At 40.7% G+C, this 20399-nt stretch overlaps 1 protein-coding gene across 3 annotated transcripts in view; it reads right to left on the reverse strand.

Moving 5' to 3' along the window:
- The window catches only part of sh3gl2a (SH3 domain containing GRB2 like 2a, endophilin A1), a 38000-nt gene extending 20704 nt beyond the window's left edge, over positions 1 to 17296 (reverse strand). For all 3 annotated transcript variants that reach the window (XM_085459094.1, XM_085459097.1, XM_085459096.1), the window contains exon 1: positions 17108 to 17296. In XM_085459094.1, coding sequence (XP_085315220.1) covers positions 17108 to 17152 — 45 coding nt within the window. In that variant the 5' untranslated portion in view covers positions 17153 to 17296. The remainder of the gene's footprint in view (positions 1 to 17107) is intronic.
- Positions 17297 to 20399: the final 3103 nt, after the last annotated feature.

Below are 20399 nucleotides of genomic sequence, written 5' to 3' on the forward strand. Positions count from 1 at the left end.
GGTTAAGACGTTTCATCTCTCATCCAAGAGGCTTCTTCAGTTAAGCTGATGGAGAGTCCCCACCTCTGGTGGAGTTGTCCCCTTGGAGGGGGTCTTGAAAGCCCAGCTGTAATCATTTAAGTTGTTAATAGTCAGTTGAGGCAAGGTGTGAATTAAGGCATATGTCATTCCTGAGGCGAAGTTGTGACTCCTCTGAGAAACATTGCCTGCCATCATATGCGTTGTAAGGTCACATGAGTCAAGGTGTGTGTGAGGGTTGAAATGCCTGGGAGGAGCTCTCAAGGCTGAGATACAGATGGCTGATAATTGGTGCTGTAGGCCCTCCTTCACTCCTCTCTCAACCCACCTTTACTCACATGATTTCAGGGTGGATCAACAACTCTCAGGACCCCCCCAAACTGGACAATCCCACTGGGGTCCATTGGCTTTTAGAAGTGACGAAACCTCCTGGATGAAAGCTGAAACGTCTTCATGAACCAAAAAGAAAAAGTGCATCTGTCGTTATTTCAAACGCTGACGACTGAGAACCTCAACTGATAGATAAGCTCAATTAGATTCAATAGAATACATCACAAATTCCATAGACAAAAAGCAATATGTGGCTGGGTTATTCATAGACTTGACAAAGGCATTTGACACTATAGATCATGATATATTAATAAGAAAACTGGAACGTTATGGTGTCAGAGGGGTAGTTTTAGATTGGGTCCGGAGTTATTTAAGTGACAGAAAGCAGTTTGTGAAAATAAATGGTGGTTGCTCCTTATGTATGGACATTGCTTGTGGTGTACCCCAAGGGTCAGGTTTGGGTCCAAAATTCTTCAACTTGTACATTAACGACATCTGTAAAGTGTCCAAAGTATTAAAAATGGTTCTCTTTGCTGACGATACAAACATTTTTTGCTCTGGTGATGATCTGCAGAATTTATTGGAGGATATGACTAATGAAATAAGTAAAGTGAAGTTCTGGCTTGATAAAAACAAATTATCATTAAATTTGAATAAATCTAAACTGATGTTATTTGGAAATAGTAGTTTAAATACAAATGCAAAGATTCAAATAAATGGTGTTGATATTGAAAGAGTCAGTGAAAATAAATTTCTGGGGGTAATAATAGATGAAAAACTTAACTGGAGAGCTCACGTAAGATATATCCATTCCAAAGTATCACGAAGCATTGCAGTACTAAACAAGGCAAAACAGGTATTCGACAGAACATCACTTCATATTCTCTACTGTTCACTGGTTTCACCATACTTAAGCTATTGTGCAGAGGTCTGGGGCAATAACTATAAAACCACATTACATTCACTTTTTACTCTTCAAAAGAAAGCAATTCGAATCATCCACAATGCAGGTTATAGGGAACATACAAACTCACTATTTTTGCAGTCTGAAATATTGAAAATTGCTGATCTAGTGAAATTCCAAACAGCACAAATTCTATTCAAAGCAAAAAATAAAGAACTTCCAGGTAATATTCAGAGTATGTTTTTTTTGAAAGAAGGAAGTTATAATTTAAGGGGTTTTTGTAACTTCAAAACAATGAAGGTACGTACTACAAGAAAAGGCTTTTGTGTTTCTGTTCATGGAGTGAAACTATGGAACAAACTGAATATGGAATTAAAGCAATGTCCAAACATAAAACTGTTCAAAAAGAGTTATAAAAATATGATCTTCTCGATCTATAAAGAAAAGGAAAATATTTAAATTAAGTGAATGTCTCTATTTAAAAACAAACAAACAAAAAATTCATGATGTGATATTATAGTATATAGTATATCAGAAATCTGTTCACTATTTTTTATTACAAATTATATCAGTAAGGAAGCTGACTAAATATTCACTGATAATTTATGGGACAGGGGTGGGATTAAATAAGTGTATACTTCTTCCCACTCCCTTTCAACATGTAAATTAATCAGAATGTTTTTTTGTATGTAATTTGTATAGTATTTTTTTTCTCTCTTATTTCTTTTCTAAATGTACTTGTATATTGTTCACATGTTGAAATAAAATTACCAACCAATCAATCAATCAATCAATGATTAAACTGAATCATTCAATTGTCTATTTGTTTCACTTGATTCATTCAGCCTGTTAATGTTTAAAGATTTCTTGCAGGAAGAGTGTTTTGAGAGGTCAGTTCTACTAAAGTGCTTGTCAGATGGTCGATTAGCTTCTTTGTAAGAAAACATTTACAATTATCCTGTTTTTAAATCACTCATTGTGTTTGATGGGCAGTTTTTAATGAACAACAATAAACACCTTTTGACTAACTATATAGCTGAACAGCATGTCTTACAGAATAATTCTGAATGAGCGTAAATGGACCCTTTTTCTGTCCTTATCATTCAGTATTAAGGTAATCTAGTCGACACAAAGGCTTCTGTGGCGGCTGAGATGGCCAAGTTGGTTTCACAACAACAACAAAAAAGCAAAGAGCAATCGGTTTAGCAAAGACGTATAGGAGAAGATTACTGAGGGGGCTCTTCACTGGGGTTGTGGTTTATGGCTTTTGGAGCATCCTTAAAGGTCTGTTTTAATATGTCATTAGCTTGTTATTTAGAAAACAAACCATTAGCATGCTTAATATATGAATGGTTCCTCAAGATTGCTTGCAGTTGCTAGGATAAAACTGATCGCACAGAGGCTGTGGCACAAAAAAACCTCCTTGTGATTGCTTTGGTCGCTAACAGATTGTATGGGAGACGTCATACTATCTGCAAATGTGTTAACTGCTAGCTGAATGCTAGTAAAACGTGCAACACAAACAGTAAACTAAGAATGTCCTCCTTCAAAGCAAAGGTCGTACCCATTTGCTGCAGCTAACACATTTCGAAAGGAGCTAGCTTTATTTTGAGGGCAGGCGGTCTCTGTCACTACTGCTCAGCGAGTAGTTGGCGAGTGTTTGCAGACAAGACTGTGGCAATCTGCTAGTGACCAAAGCAATTCCAAGAAGGTTTTTGATGTGACACTATATACCTCTTTGCAACCAGTTTCACCAAGATACCTCTAGCAACCCCCAGCAACCACTTGCCAAATGGTCAGGGATTACACACCGTTCCCTAGCAACCAGCGGTTGCCAGTGGGGTGGGGGTGTCACTGAGTGGTCTCTAAGCCTGTGTAACTGGGGCCTTAATCAGCAAACAGGTAAGATTGTAGAGGCATTCCTTTTTATTTATCACCAACAGACACTGAGGAACATGACCCTAAAAAAATATTTTACATCTTCATATAGAGTGACTCACCCTTTATTTAAACACACGCCCTGCATAATATGCAAATACAAGTTTAATGGCACATCGCAGCATGTCGGTGTTCTGTTTTGCTGTACTTGATTGCCAGACCGCAATTTCCATTTCACGTTCGCTTGTCTGTCGGTAGAGATAATGACAGAGCTTTGAGGACTTGACTTTTTCTAAAACATAAGCAAACAGAAAGGCACCTTCTGTGTGTGCAATAGATTCACAGTGATATAATTTTTCTGTTTACACAGCAGTGCTGCGAGTTATATCTGTGTGGGTGTAATGATGGTGCTGTCTAGGAAGTGGACGCTGAATATCCGTATTAATGATCGTTATTAAAGCGCTCAGTTGCAACCTGCTGTGTGCTGTGTGCAGTGTGCCGTGTGCGTGGGCACGCATCTGTAATCCACACTTCTGTGACCACATCAATTATCCTGCTTGTGAGTATAAAGTTCCGCTTGACCGTCAGTTTACTAAACACAAAGAAGAAGAAGTCGTCTCAACAACTAGACTTATCAGTGCCATGTATGAACTATAGTAACTACGACTGCTGCTAAAGTTGTGATGTCAGTTTGAATAACATAACATAACATCCGAGAAGATAGCAAGTGTCGGAATATGAAACAGAATATTAGACACTCACAGGCCACTTTGTTAGATACACCTGCTTGTTAATGCAAATATCTACTCACCAATCACACTGCAGCAAGTGACTCTGAATCTGCCGTGGTTGTTGGTGTCAGACGGGCTGGTCTGAGTATTTCAGAAACTGCTCATCTGTACTGACACTTCCCTGAACAACCATCTCCAGTGTTTGCAGAGAATGGTCTGACAAAAAGAAAATATCCAGCAACACAAACTCAAATAACCACGTTATTTAGAATATCTCTGAAGGAACAAAATGTCAAGCAAGCAGAAGACCACACCGGGTGGCACTCCTGTCAGAGCTAAGAGCAGAAAACCTGAGGAGTGAGGAGTGTTTCCAGCACCTTCTTGAATCTGTGTCATTAATTATTAAGGCAGTTGAGGCAAAAGGAGTTCAAAGTGGTACAAGGAAGGTGTGCCTAATAAAGTGGCTGGTGAGTAGTGTCATCCAGGTATATTAAGAACCCATCATTCCCTATGAGAACATGTGATCCAGCTGACTTGTAGATTTTGGCGGTCGGAGTTGTTAAAACCAGTGAAAGAGACACAGCAGCCATTTTGTGTGTCTTCTGATTTCTTTGTGTTGTGTGTGTGTTATCGTTCGTCTCAGAGGAAACAGTTCCGCGTCAGGAACGATGAATCTGGCTCGTCTGCTGAGAAAATGTTTGACCTTGTACCAAAAATCAGCCTCACACATATATACGCAGTCATGCACTCAATGGCCTGGATCTTTATTCTTCATTTAAAAACTAAGCAAAACTCCTCACTGCCCTCCACGCTATCAGTCACTGACAGAGAGCAGTCCTCCCACAGAAAACATGACCATTAACAATGAGGCTCAGTGCAAAACAACAGTACTGTTTGTACCGTTTCTGTAAGGATTAATCAATTAAGCAGACAATCTCGAGAGAACAGCTTTGATAAAAGGCGGATATTTATTTAAAAAAAATATCAAAGGTTTCACACAATCACAGCCTCTCAAATATAAGGATTCATGTATGTGATGATAAAGAGAATAAAGCATGTTCAGGGTTTTGGCTGCTGGTTGGAATAAACAAGTAATTAAAAGATCATCAAGTCTGAAACACAGAGTGATTAATGATTATGAATAAACGATGATATCACACAACACCGGAGACATTGCCACTTTTTAAGTAAAGATGAAATATTGCAGGAAAAAGAAAAAAGCAGAAATATTGGCTTATTAATCGGCCTTGTGGTGTCACAGAGTGTATTATCATTACTCTTCAATTTTAATAGTGTGTCAGTATAATTAATTAGCTCGATGATATGACTCCAGGTCTTATCTGTTTACATAAGACAAAAGGAAGTGATGCCATAGATTGCTGTAGCTACATGGTGTTTGGGACTTCTGTATTTTCTGATTAATATAAAAGAAAATACTTCCTGGCAGCACTATAGATGAACTATACACAGAGTTTGAGTTCTGTTAAAAATCTACAATAATTACCATCTGAATGCATTGCATTGTAATGCAGCATAACAGAAAGCTGCAACAGAATCAAGCAGAGCTCTGTGTGTGACAGTGTGACAGGTGAGGACATGTTACAGAGGTGATGACGATGATAAGAAAAGCAGGAGAACAAATAGGTGGAAACAAGTGTGTCTGAGTGTGTGTGCTGTGACAGTGTCCACTGAAAAACGCTATTAATGAAAAGAACTTCCTGCCATGTTTTTTCTACTTCTGCTTCTTCTTCTTCTTTCATGACTCCAATATGATGTTGTTGTTTTGTTTTGTTTTAAACCCAGTTGATTAACATTGCTGATGAGGCTACCATCAAGCTAAACCATGATTTAGGAGCAGCGTTGGGTAAAAACAAGCAGTGATGCATTTATGCCAATATCCAAAAAACCCTCAAAATAAACAAATAAATAAAGAAACAAACAAACCCGATTCCTTCTCCGAGACACAAATTTTCAATCTCACTGCAGAAATAACTCACAAATTACACGATGTCATCAATCCATACCTAATAAAAGCTGAGGAAATTGAAAAGCCTCGCCAGTCCGGCGTTTTGTATATTTGATATTGACTGTCTGCCTTTCAAGGCCGGTCTGGTTTGATTAGATTTCCTGCCCAAAAAGGAGGTCATGACAGGAGAGAAGAGAAAAACAGAAATGCAATGAAACCCAGAACAATGAGGACTTCTGCTTCACCTTCACATTTATGTAAAAGCAACTGAATTCTGACGACCATAAAATATAGCAAAACATATAAAAACATCTCAAGATGAAAGGATAAGTATAGAATAATTTTCTGGTCGTCGTCCTATTTTAACATAATTAGTTATTTTTATTTCAGATTTCTGCCAAGTGGGAATTTGAGACTGTTTTGTTAGTGACAGCTGATTAAAATCAGCATTGAGAAAATAAACAGGAAGGATGCTGCAGGCACGTAAATTCAAAGATTTAAAAATGGATACTGACATAAACAGCATGCAATGACATGCTAAAAACTCCTCGTTGAAGGTCATTACGCACTCAGTCGCCAGTTTATTAAGCTCGCTTCAGTAAAACTGCAGCCTTTCAGAACAATTTTGAAGGTTTAGTTTTTGTTCAAGCTTAAAAGGCAGGAGGTGGTCTGCAGTTCCTGTTTGTGCTCATGCAAACTCAGCAGGTTAAATCAATAATTTATGAGGTGATGCTCAGAACTGCACATCCTTTGAGGTTTTGAGTGTTGAGGCTAATTTTTCTATTTGTGTTCCACTGCAGCAAAAGATACCTAAAAAAAAAATATAAGCTGCAACTTAATTTTGCTACTTTTTTTTGCATTTGGTGACTGACTGAAAGTACTTGCACCTTCAACTTCTGGGTGACGACATCAGGTCACAAGGCGATTGCACTGGTCACCTGGTGGGAGGCTGAATGTTCAGTACTACATCATATTGTGTTGTAAACTATTAAATGCACTTAGGATTGATTAAAACTGAAGTGTTTCCCACATTACGATTCTTCTAGAACTGCCATACCTTCTTGACTCGCTTCCTGCAAAATGCACATGATCATCATCCTGTAATAATTTATTTAAATGTCTTCGGCAAACACCTTGTTTCATGACTGCAGAGACACACAAGTCTACAGCCTCTTTCTGATTAAAAAGCCATCTTATATTGGCTTTTAATTCAAGGTGCCTCATCTACAGCTTTGTCTGTGGGTGGTGTTTGCCATATTGAGTCTGAGCATCAGAAAAATAACAATTTACCGCCAAGCCTGTGGCACATTTTTATAAATCTGGAAGGTGATGAAGAGGATTGTTTATACAGCGCATTGAGCCAAATAAATAATTACCCCACCGCACAGCAAAGAATAACATGAAGGCAATTATAGGACATTATAGTGAATGTTTAATTAGAATGATTTATTACTAATAAAATGAACATTTTGAGGCCATATTTATAATAGGATTATAGTAAAACAGATGTTTTATCTCTATTCTCACATCATTTGTAATAATCTTAACATATAGCTTGATAAATAAAAAAAAAAAAGGTTGTTAATCATGTAGGGCATCAGCACTTAAATTGCTAAATGAATCCACAAAAAATAAACCCCCAAAACAGCCTGATGGCAGAGTCGTGAACCTCTGTCACATGGTCTATTTTGCGGTCTTGTCCGGCACATGCTGCACGTTTCGCAGATTACCGTGCAGCGCCCTGATTTTGGCTCGCACACAGCTCAAATATGATGCAAAGTCACTGTGCTCCGATTAATCTGAGCATAATCCCTGACAAGCCATTCGGTCTTACCCCCACAGCTGGTGCGAGGCTGTTGTCTGGGCACGAGGCGAGTGAGTGTTTTTTGTGTGTCCACGTCTAGGATGGAAACATGCATTTTCTGTTTGGGGGAGGGGGATGCTGAGGTTGTTGGTGTTGTTTTAAAGAAACAAACAAATAAAAAACAGAAGGACCCCACCTTGTCACGTCCTGACATACCCCCCTCTCAAAACACCCGGAGAGCTGCTTTATCAGACATGTAAGTACAATAAAGCGTGTTCTGTTCCCGATCCTCATTACTGCCCCTTCATGAGCCAAATTAGGCATTAAACTGGGGACACAAAGCGCTGCCTCCTCATCAGCTCTGTTCCCAGCATCCTCCACTTCTCTCCATTTAACTCCATTACTTCCTCCTCTCATCTCTTCCTGCTCTCTCTTCACAAAATAACCCACTTTTCCTAGATTTTCTTTATTTTTCAATTGCTTTCACACACACACACACACACACACACACACACACACACACACACACACACACACACACACACACACACACACACACACACACACACACACCATCTGCAGTCAGGGAATGAAACCCATCCGGTATAATGGACAAGAAGAGCTTCTTCATTCAAACAGAAATACAACAACTGAAAAATAAAAATCAACCACAGAAAATTCCTTTACCAATATTACACATGAAAAACAAATTTGTGCAACAATAACTGTATTATCTGATATTTTTTGTAATTTTTCTTTCTTTATTAAATATTTGACATAATGAAACATCTGAATAGAGAAAAATCTGTTTAGAAGAACTGCTCGCTGCTTAGTTGATGCCCCAGAGGAAGTGGTCACAGTGATCGGGGGTAACAGCTTTAATCTGTAACGCTGTTCAGCCTATCGGAAAATATAAAATAATATAAAATAAAGATAAATAAAATGAAAATAAATAAATGAAAAAGTAGGAATAAAAACTGGAAATGGATCTAATAATTTAATATAAGTGGAGTACTTGGCTACGAACTATCACTGCCTGTCAGATGTGTTCTCAGTAATGCTGTAAAAGTATAATTAACACCTTTTTTTCTGCTTAAATCTAAAACAAGGTGCTTTTATGTGACTTAAACATGACCTCTAATTCCAAGTGAATGCACAATAAAAGCATACGTGTCCCTAAATTATGTTGCAGTGCCTCTTCAACATGTCCAAGCATGTAGGCAGCTCAACAATCAGTGGGATAAGCAGGTTTACAGGGAAATCTTCTGCATTCTTCAGGGTTAAAAATGCAGGTAATAATGATGTGACCTGAATGCTCCTGAAGTAGACGTCAGTCCTATCTCTGTCTGCAAGAATAAAACACTTTGCTTCACAATCCTCACACAGGAAAATCTTATAAAAACATATTTAAAATGGGAAAATGCTCATTTTTCTTATTAATTAAGTGTGGTGAGGATAACCTTCTCCTAATTCTTAGTAACAGGTACTGAGAGTTCCTTTTTACCGGCCCCAAGTCTAAGCTAGTGTCTCTTGCAGTGGCTGATGCCAGGAATACATAATATGAATAAAACATCCACCATGACCTGAATACTGATGCTGAGCGAGAGAAAGAGGATGAGGAAGGAGTGAAAGGAGAAACCACGGACGGTAAAGAAACTGCAGGAAGAAAGAAAAAAGAAAAAAGGAACCTCTAGCGACTGCTGCTGTCAAAATAAGAATGACTGAAATAGCAGAACACCGGGCACCAATGTTTTCACTCCGCACACCTTCTTCTCTGACAGATATCTAGCTGGCTAAACAATGTTCATTCACGTTTGCTCTGCATATTTAAAATGTCCAATGTGCCGACAGCACCCAGTCACTGGACGAGCTAATAATAGGGAATATGGGGAACGCTGCAGGTCGTGACTGTCTTTAACCCACAGAACAAAAACCTGACGTCAGAACAATGGCAACTCCAAAGGCCAGTGCTCAGTCCACAAGCTCTCCGTGGGCTGCTGCTGGTGGTTTTCAGCGGCTTAAACCCGATTAAATAATTTAAGTAAACATACAGGATTTAGTTAGATATACAGCGTGTCAGATCTGTTACTGTGTTGTTTTTGGAGACACCCTTTCCCTGAAATGTGTGGCAGCAGCTCTGGAGAAAGCTGGTCACACGCTCAAAGGTCAATAAAAACTTGTCGTAATACTATCTTTAGGATTAATGCAGTGTCAGGGAAATTAATGATTTGTTTGAGGTGTGGTGATGGAGGTGGCGTTTGACTTTCACACTGGACGAAAACCTGTCACGGTTACTTTGATATATCTATGTGAAGGTCTAAATTTCTTTCTGAAGCACGCCTAATAAGAAAACAAGAGTTTGCACGTGTGCTGTGCAATATACGGCAAAACTGTGTTAGAACCAGTGAAAAATCTTCCAGTTTGAAGACAAAAATCAAACATTATATATCTTGGAACTTTACACAAAAGGTAGAAGGGCACTGCAGAAAAGTTTGATATTTAGCTGGGAGGAAAATGACAAGCAAGTGCAGATAATTAGAAGCACCAATGAAGGGGAGAAATAAAGGAGATAAAAAGATGAGAGGGATATTAATGCAGGTACTGCTGCTGGACTGGATCCAGTGCAGCACTGCTTTTACTGCATTGCTGATCCACTGCCGGCCAAACCTGGATTCACTGTGTTGACTTAAAGAGAGAGCTTCCAGGCCTTTGGAGGACATTTCACCTCATGATGTACGTGCAGGAAGAAGCGTGCCACATATGACACGAAGCAGGAAGGTGGGAAGAGTACAGCACCTGTTTGTAGTCTCCTGCATGTCTTTTCTGTCACAGACCAGAAATCAAGTATTTATTAACAGTAAAGATTCCCATAAGTGCCACCTTGGGTTTGTTCTATAACCTTAAATGGGATATTTTATGCAACATGGTACTGCAGCTCAATCTTGCTATTTTGGACTCTATTAGCCTGGAATGATTCAGTTCAATTACAGCTCTTATTGATCTCATCATCTCATGTTAAGCCCCTCCCCTCCCTCCTCCTCACAGTGTCTTATGATTGGCTGCTCTTCGCAAACAGATGGTTTTCAGGTTGAACCTGTCAAGTGAGAGGGACTTCTGGGCTCACAGCCAGAGCTGTGTGAGAGCATGTTGAGGATTTATGCTCTCAATGACATCATACAGAGCCTAGAGCAGTGTCAAAGTTCCTGTTTTTCACTCCTGACTATAGGATGTTTTTAAACAATGGGTCAAAATTTTTTTACAGAAACTTTTAATTGTATAATTACAGTCCAGTCTAGGCAATGAACGACACCTTTATTCCTTAGGTTAAAGATTTCTTTCATTAACTGGAGCAGTGTCTCTTTATCGTGTGGAAAAACTGAGAAAAACAGCAATGTTGGATTTGCAGTTCTTATATTAAGATATCTTCTCGTGGATTAAATGTGTGGTTAAACATCTTTTCACTGAAAGAAGGGGAAGTTTTACTGGTCCGGCCCACTTTAGAAGTGTGCTGCATGTGACTTATATGTGATTACAGCATGAGAGGCACCATTTGACTACAATTTAAGCTCTGCCATCAAAGTGGTGCTGTTTTTCTAACCCTTTCAAAAGCAAGAACAGGCTGTTTCCCATGCCATCTCTGTTTTACACTGTGTGAAATTTCTGATATTTAGAAAAAAATATTTTGGCCAATTAATAGAAATAATCCATCAAATAACTGAGAAAATGTAAGCTGCAGCCTCACCCAGAATTTAGAAGTAAAAAAAGGATCCTGTCAATTGTCAAAATTCAGCATTGAGCTGCATTTTTTCCCTACAGCCTGCATGTGAGTAAATCCCTGCAGAGCTTTTCTGTCCTCCACACTCTCTCTTGACTTCGGAGAGTTTGTCCTTCTGCTGCAGCCTTCAGCATCTCTTGGCTGAATTCTCCCTCTGCCTCTGTGCCACTCCCTATCAGCACAAGGATGCTTGCTATCCTCCTCTTCATTGCTTTTCTTATCTCTTATCCTTGCTTCACTCTTGTTGTTCCTCCCGCCCCATCTGTTATCTCCCAGCTGGATCTGTTTTACGGTGCACTGCAGTAGGCCTATAGCGAGGATCCAGGCTGAATGAGTCACCCACTTGCAATCTGCTGCCCTAAAGCCCTGCAGGCGTCAATCACATCCACAGACCCTGCTGCTATCCCCAGGCTCGCATGGGTGTCCGTCCACGGGCGTTCACATTTTGTCACTGCATACTTTTCCAGAACCAAGAGATGATACTGGAAAGATATACACACACAGTGTTACATGCTAAAGAATTTGCCTTTCACCCACAAACTACAATGAACCGCCCAGTTTTTCAAGAAGCATAAATCAGAGTGGCACGTGTGTAGCTGTTATATTAGCATTCAGCACACACGCTGGGAAATCTCCAGTAGAACCAGGCCTGACTGCTAAATAAAGGATCACGACTCCCATTACCCACTGCAAGAAATATACGACGTTCAAATCTAATAACTGCCTCTTGATTTTACAACTCGTAACGGCTCGCAGACAGCCATAGAATCCAACAATCACTCATCGACATGTAGCTAAACTATCTTCACAGACAATTTCATTTGCAAACAGATCAAGGCTGCTTGTATTTCTGTTCCTCAACTGCATCCTCACCACTGATTTCCATCTTTTGGCATCCACGGAAACATAAAAGGTGGCGTTATTACCCAAATATACCAGTGCATAGATTTAAAAAGTAGTGCAGGTTGATTCCAAATTATACTGTTATCATGTCAATGCGCACATTTTTACTCACATTGATGTGTGCTATACTATAGTTAATAAACTGTATTGCAACATTGTGTTGATCATTACCCAAGAACAGGCTGAAAACGTGGGTAGTGCATATGCAGAACAGCCACGAGTCTGGATCGAGATAACGGTCTCTGCAGTGTGTGAGGTACGGTTGAGATGCACATGTAATGCAGACAGGAGCGAGCTCTACACACATGCGTAATTTCAGTCATTTTCAGAATACATTTTGTGCAACAAGAAGCTAAATATTCCAACATGGCATGAAACAAACTGGATTAAACCTCTTTAGACTCACTATGTTTTAGATGCAAGCGTGACTCATACGGAGGGAGCCAAACTTGGAAACTCGTCAGCTTCTTTCTGACACTGACGAGAAGCAAAGAAACCATTTTATCTGAAAAGCCTGCAAGAGTGAAACCCCCCAAAGACTCGCTTTATTTTTTCATCTCTCACTGGTTCTGCCACACGTTCTCAAGCTTTCCTGCTCATCCTCCCTCCCTCCTCTCTCTTGCAGCTTCTATTTGATGAACAGATTTTCGTCTTCCTGCTTGCAGGACCGAGATAAAAATGTGCTCACCTGAAAGCGACGGTGGCATCGTGAGAGTAGAATCTGCTCTAAGCGTGACTCATTTGACTCCGAGGTGGAGTTGACTTGTGACGTATTAAGCCAGAGATCATCACCTTTAAAAATAAGATGGTTGGAAACGCTGCTTGTGAGCTTAAACACAAAAGGGGAAGAATACACTGTGCTGTCGTTATAGCAGGTTTAAATGAAATACAAACACTTTCGAGGTATTATAACCTATTATAGCATGTGCTGAGTTACATCACATAGTGAGAATGACTAATGGATTGCAGATTAAATGAAGAAAGTTTTTTAAAAAAGCTATTCCTAGGGACCCTGCTGGGTTTTACCCTTCATGCCCCCGTGCTTCACTTCTTTTTAAAATGGCCCCCATTATTAATGCAGCACACAGGGCATCGATGTCCTTGAGCGAGGGAGAGAGATGTATTCTGTCAGAGAAAAGTGTGATTATGCTTGTGTGAAATAAATTACTCTGTGATGCATGTGAAAAGGTGAAACTGAGTTTGCGTGTGTGTACTTCGCACTGAAGTCGCAGTTAACTTCAGGGTATTCTGCCTTTCATGAGCCGTTTTTCTCAGCAGTGTCTACAATAAAGAAATGCATCTTCCTCCTCCACTAAAACGAGGATTTGCTGTTGCTCATACAGCAGACGCCATAGTCCTCAACTCCAGACTGAAGCTGCACAGATAATTAGCAATTAGAGACACATTGGGCTAAAAGGTCGATGCAGCATTTTAGGATAAAAAAAAATTCCAGTTCACATCTAAAACATTTTGATGTTAGTGTGGTTTTGGATTTTCAAACAATCACTCCATAAGTGATGTATACAGGCCTGCTTGTGTGGGTATATCATCTATTTGATGTTCCTGAACTTAATTTTTATATAACTTAATATGCAGTAACATCTGTTATAGTATATCATTGCTGAAAAAAATCAACTATTTGATATGAATTGTTAATCTGTCATTTTGATCTTATTTTTCAATAAACTGAATAATAAGGTGCTCGAGGCCTCAAGGTGCTTTACGTTGTTAGTTACAGACCCTCAAATCATAGAGAGAAAACCCCAACAATCAAACGACCCCCTGTAAACGAGCACTTGATCACAGTGGAGGGAACATCCATCAAATCCCCAAATTTATTTTCCAGTCATATAACACCACAAGAACCAGTAAATGTTACTGGGACACCCCAACCAGAGAATTTTTGGGGGCATATTTGCTTAAAAATGGTCTAAAGTTGATCTGGGAACTTTTATTCACTGATTAGCCAGAGTATGGAAAATCAATCAATTGTGAATAACACAGGTAATCAGTTCAGGCTTCCTGACTTCACTTTAACATGCATCACGGACCAAGCACTGACCTGCAACTCACAGGACTCAAATCATCTCCTCCTGCAGCCCCGTGCCAGACGCCACAGGACAACACTACAGGTTCTGCATCCGTGTCCTGATAGGTCAGAGGTGTTTTAGTGGCACTACGGGGACTTACACAATATCAGGCATATGATTTTAATGCTGTGGCTTATTGCCTCTAGCCTGCACTGAGACGTGGCAATGATAAAACAATTGAAGTAAAAAAACAAAGCAGGTATGGATATAGATTGTTTATTACTGCTTTCTGACCATTATGAATCTCCGATTCTAACACTTCATGCATTGACGACGTCTTCTCGTGTTGTGTGACTGTCTTCTTAAAGTATGGTTGAGCAACATTTGTCATCTGTGTACAACTAGCCAGCTTGCTGGGTTGCTTCCCACATAAGTCTGGGCTTGGATTACAAGGCTGTGGCACAGGAACAGAGGGGTTGAGGGGAACCTTCTGCCACTGGGATTCTGTGGAAGAGGACTGTGTGTGTGTGTGTGTGTGTGTGTGTGTGTGTGTGTGTGTGTGTGTGTGTGTGTGTGTGTGTGTAATGTTGAGGAACAGACAGCAGGAGACCACAGAGACGACACACTGTGAGCTGATTAAATCACACTGGGAATAAAACAGATTATTGAAGACAGCACCAAGTAAAAATCTTCAAGTTCAGATACAGTTACTGCATATTTAGACAGTCAACAACACCTCTTTATGCATGCACAGATCCACATAAATCTATGCATATTTACAAATGCTTATGTGTATCCCCACCTCTCTTTTACTCTCTTGCGCCTGCACGCACGCACACACACACACACCCACACACACACACACACACACACGCACACACACACACACACACACGCACACACACAGATTCATCTGATGACGAGAAAGGAACATCTGCAAGGAGAGGGAGGGCGTGCTAATGGGTGACAATAGACTCATCACACAGAATTAACACAATCAGTGCAGCCATCCAATGCCCTGTGTGGGCTGCTGTCTATTTCAAATCAGATAAAATGAGCTCTTGATTAAAACTGAGAAATGTGTTAACAGCAATTTGACATTGTTCCCAATTACTTCACTTTGTCTTTTATTTAACACTCGAACCCGATCCAGTCTTCCAAACATAACGCACCTAGCGGTGATCTGCAAGCACTGCTCTTTGGGAACATGCAGTCAGAATGTATGATTCATTATCAACACAGGCCTTACAAATGTCAGTGTGACATTAGCACTAATATAAATGACTCATGTTGGGAGATGTGAAAAACAAATGAAAAAACAATAACAGAGTCTACTGCATGTCGATATTGGATCTCGAGCTGCCAATTGTTTCAGTAAACTCCTCTCCTCACAAGCTGCTACTTAATTCTCAGTTAGTCAGTTTCAACCTGCAATTAAGAGTGTTCAGTATCTCCAGGCAGAGACCTTGAATAGACATGTGATTATTACTGTCACATTCAACGCACTATTCCCCTCCATCTCAGAGACAGCTGCTCATAAAGTTGAAGAACAATGCAAAGTGAGACTTGTCACTAAGGCCATTCTGAGATTGAATAAACTGCTGAACAATGAGGGGGAGGGCACACATGTGTGTGTGTGTGACTCACACAGGCTCTGTGTGTCTTGCAGTGAGGGCCCTGAAGCTAATGGACAGTGTCATTGTGACTCAGCCCTATAAATGGAAAACCTCCCGAAGTTTCCAAGCTAGAGGAAATAAAACTCACTCAAGGCCTTTGAGCTGCTGATGAGCCCATACATTCAAGGTCTCACTTAAGAGCACTCTGATTGGCTCCCGAGTTAAAGGTGATTAAACCTTCAGGTTGTGCACTTTGACCTGAAATAACATAATAATACACGACTAGCCTAAAATGAGAGGGTTGAGAAAGCGCTTTGGGTAACCTTGAACAGAATACCTTTGCGGTGGGCTTGCGCCTTACAATAATAATAATAATAATAATAATAATAATAATAATGATAATAATAATAATAATAATAATAATAATAATAACCGATGATTCAGTGATGGATGGGGAATGCTTAATTCAATTTATCACCTGGTGTCCCGCAAAAGGCGATAAGTGCATTTAGAGGGCGCAGAGGTCATGGCGTGCCGATGCTGGTAGGAGCGGATTTCCGCCAAGGCGCACTTAACGATTGCATAACGAGGTGCGCCTCGGAGTGTCTCCTGTACTTAACTCGTCCTTCATTTCAGGGCCACAACTTGCGCATTGCAAGAGTGAGCGACAAGCATGAGCTGCAGCTCCGATGCTTGTCAGTGCGGAATGTCATCTGAAGGGTACGGAGAAGAACCGACGTTCCCGACATCACTGTCATCACAGTGTTGTGCCATCTGGCTCCCAGATGGACACGCAAAAAGCGTGGCACTGAATAATTATCGTGTTTTCCCCGTCACGCACTGAATAACCACCGGAGTCAAACACGACTGATGCATTCTCCCGTTGGTGCAGTGCTGCAGCACGCCAGTGTTTTCAGCGGAGTGCACCCCAGAACCACAAAAACACCAGAGGTTGTAGGTGATAAATGGAGCACGACTCGCAACAACACTGCGTGTTAATGCAGCGACATTTAGCGTGAATTAATCATCACTGTGTTGGGGATGAATCTCTGCTTTTCCAAACCTTACGCCACTCCTCCTCCCCCAGACAACGTGACACTGTAAGTGGAAGATCTAGTGAGAGCCGGAGCACCGTACGCCGCATCTTCTTACCTGAGTGGCTTTGTGGAATTGCTTTTTCAGCCCCGCTACAGACATGTTCGCTAAATCGAGGTTGTAGCTGGGAATACGAAGTGCTGCTGCAGGTGTGAGCAGGGAATCTCACTCCTAATTGAATCTGGTGATCTTGCAGCCGTGGCTAACTCCCGTCTACACTGGTCTTCACCAGAGGGATCTCCTGCGAGAAAAGGGGGGGGGGGGGGGGGGGGGGGGGGGGTGCTAAAGCCCTTATCAGGCTATTGGATGTCAAAACCACATGTCTTAAACGCCTCTGACGTCGAAGCCTGCTCAGTTTAAAGCGGCCGCCACCTCACTACAGCTGAACTCTAAAAAGGGGGCTGAGGTATTTCTAATCTAAGCTCGTTTAGCAGAAAGGACGCGAGACTAACGTGATGCGATACCAAGAAAAAGGATGACATTGCTCTTCATGTCTCAGTGATTGGAGAGGATCTAGGTGGTAGAGCTACATGTGTTGGTGAGGGGCACTGTGCCCAAATGTGATGTGTGAACGGTTCCCGTGGGAGACAGGAAAGAAAGAAAGAAAGAAAGAAAGAAAGAAAAAAAGAAAGAAAGAAATATGACCTTTACACCTCTGCGTTTCAGCATCTCCAGCACCCTGGACAGCGCCCATCTCTCAAGGGAGAGAGCCGTGCCACCCCGGACAACCAGACTACAGCAAACCAATAATTACTATTATCTCCCTTAAGAAAGTCTCTAAGTGTCACAGAGCCATAATGAATGGTTACACTGCAGGTTCGGCTGCAATACTGACTATTAATTGAAAAAAAGCAATGTACCATACTAAATATGCGTGTACCTACACAAGCTTTCAGAGCGCAGAGGAGACTATAGCAGTGAGGCAAACATGAGAAAGAAATTAAAAAAGCAACATTAAAACCATCTTACCTATACAACATTTAGCAGAACTCTATTTTATTAACCACTCGTAGAACAGACAATGTTAGACTTTTAAAGTCATTTTGTGTGTTTATATTTGTCTTGTTTTTATTTTTAAGGTATTTTATAACAAATTCTGGGGAAAAAACCCAGAACTCAGAAAAAATGTCAGTTCCCGACTATCCAAATCATATCACTTCTGTACTTCTTACTCAGTGTATTAAATGCAGCCTACTCGTGCGTCATGGTGCAAAAACTGTTTTGGCATCGACTCACACAGAAAATTAAATGAAGTGCAGAAATTCACTGTCACGTTCCATCACACCTATAAGACTTAGCTAGTAACTTGCGCACACTCAGTGTTATGGTGTAAAAAAAAATATCAGAAGTTTTCACACACACACACGCGCTTACGCGTGAGTCCATCACCTCTCAGATCCATACTCAGTCCATTAATCATTGCATCCATTAAAACAATGAAAAGTCTGCTCAAAAATGCAGGACCAATGCGAGCAGCGGGTCTGAATTCAAACAAACAAGTCACCTGCACACATTTGTCAGCAGCGGCACCCCCTACGGCGCCAGATGGCTAGTCTACTGTCTGCTGGCCACTTGTGCAGACAGTCAGAGACGCATCCCACATGGCCGAGGTTAGAGTATTTGAATTAGGCTCGGAGCGACGATCACAAAATTGGCCATGAAATCGTAAATGTGGCCATATCTGCGGCCGTGACATACTTAAATGAAACGAATCCTAAGCGCGCAGTCGAGAAAATTAACTCTAAAAGGCGCAATCATCTTACAAACTAGATAAACGCAAGCATTCAAATGTATAACTTGTTTCGGAAAACAAAGCACAACCGGCGAAATGTAAACGACAGGTGGTAAAAGTTATACTGTGTCCATTTGTCTGTGGTGGGAGGAGTGCTTCTCAGCAGCAGGGCGCATAGTGGGTGTAAGAAGTGCAGAAGCGCTGGCAGCACCAAAGTAACAACCGAAGGTCTCTACGATCAGACCACAGTATGTGCAGGGAGACCACGCAATATGTTCATAGGCCGCTTTACATTTTAGAGTAAAGAGCAATATTTCTATTTTCTTATGTAAAATACGAACACCTCACACAGTGGACGCATTTGCGCTTTAATGCGAATGTAGTAAACGGAGAGGACTTTTAAGTATTCTGGCTAAATTACAAACTGTAATCTTCACCAGTTTCTTTATTATTATTTTTTCTTTGTGTATACTCTAGTAATAACCAGGCATTACACCACAGAACATCAGAACTGGTTAAATGAGGAGCATTTGCTGTGTTAGTGGCGCCACCATGTGGTGAATCCCCGAACACGGGTTTAGAAGCGGGTTTATTCATTTATGTTTATTATTTCTGTTTCTGTTACTAAAATAGCAAAGAAACAAAAGCCCAAAAAAGTAGTGATTTTAATTTAGTGACATAACTTAATCTTGAAAGGGTGTCACTGTGAACAGCCACTGAAATGGAAGGCCAAGGCCAAGCTCACAAAAGAACAGTGACAATGGGCCTGTCACGAGAATTTCTTGAATGTTATAATTTAAAAGTTGATACTAACTTTTTTTTTGTGGTTGGGGGGGGGGGGGGGGGGGGGCGGGGGGGGAGTCGGTTTTGTTTGTCCACAGTCCAGATTATAAAACTGCTCTGCTTCCACCTAGCGGTAAGAGATGATGCAGCACCGCTGAACCGCATGAGAAACACAGACCTTGCAATAGGCCACATATTATTACAATAAATGATTGTGGCCTCAGAGATTTGTGCCGTCTGTCTGCTGCAGTAGAATAAATGATGTGAATGTTGTGCTATCCTCAGTTTTCCTGCTCGCTGGCCTTCTGCAGGCAGCTCTTATGAAATGCTTGGTTCCTCAGCTGCTTCAGGTGACCGTCTGTCTTACCTCATGAGACATTAAGTCTCAGCTGTACTTTTCACACAGACGCTGAGCTGAACTCAGATGTTTGTCTCATCTACAGCCGTCATAAAAATAAATCACACACTCTTTCAATTCTAAGATTTTACAAATGAAAACGTAATAAAACAGCCTCTGGATTTATTTAAATACCTCACACGAACAACTACACATGGCCCATTACACCGTATCTATAGTTATTTAACCAAAACTAATCCAAACTGCAGAAGCAGGTGTGTGGAAAAACTAAGTACACCACATTATTCAAAAGTTTGCAGAATCACCTTTAGTAGCAATAACTTTGAGTAATTGTTTTCCCTTTTCTTTACAGCGTTGCATCAATTGAGGTTTGCGGGCATTTGTTTATGCATGTCTGTCTTAAGGTCCCATCACCGCATTTCTTTTGGTTTAAATAAGCTGTGTTTGCTTTTCATTAAATGTGGCGCTGTACTTAA

Source organism: Copadichromis virginalis, linkage group LG6 (genome assembly GCF_057382275.1).
Source record: "Copadichromis virginalis isolate Kocher_CV1m ecotype Utaka linkage group LG6, C_Virginalis_male_GT1.1, whole genome shotgun sequence".
NCBI lineage: Eukaryota > Metazoa > Chordata > Actinopteri > Cichliformes > Cichlidae > Copadichromis > Copadichromis virginalis.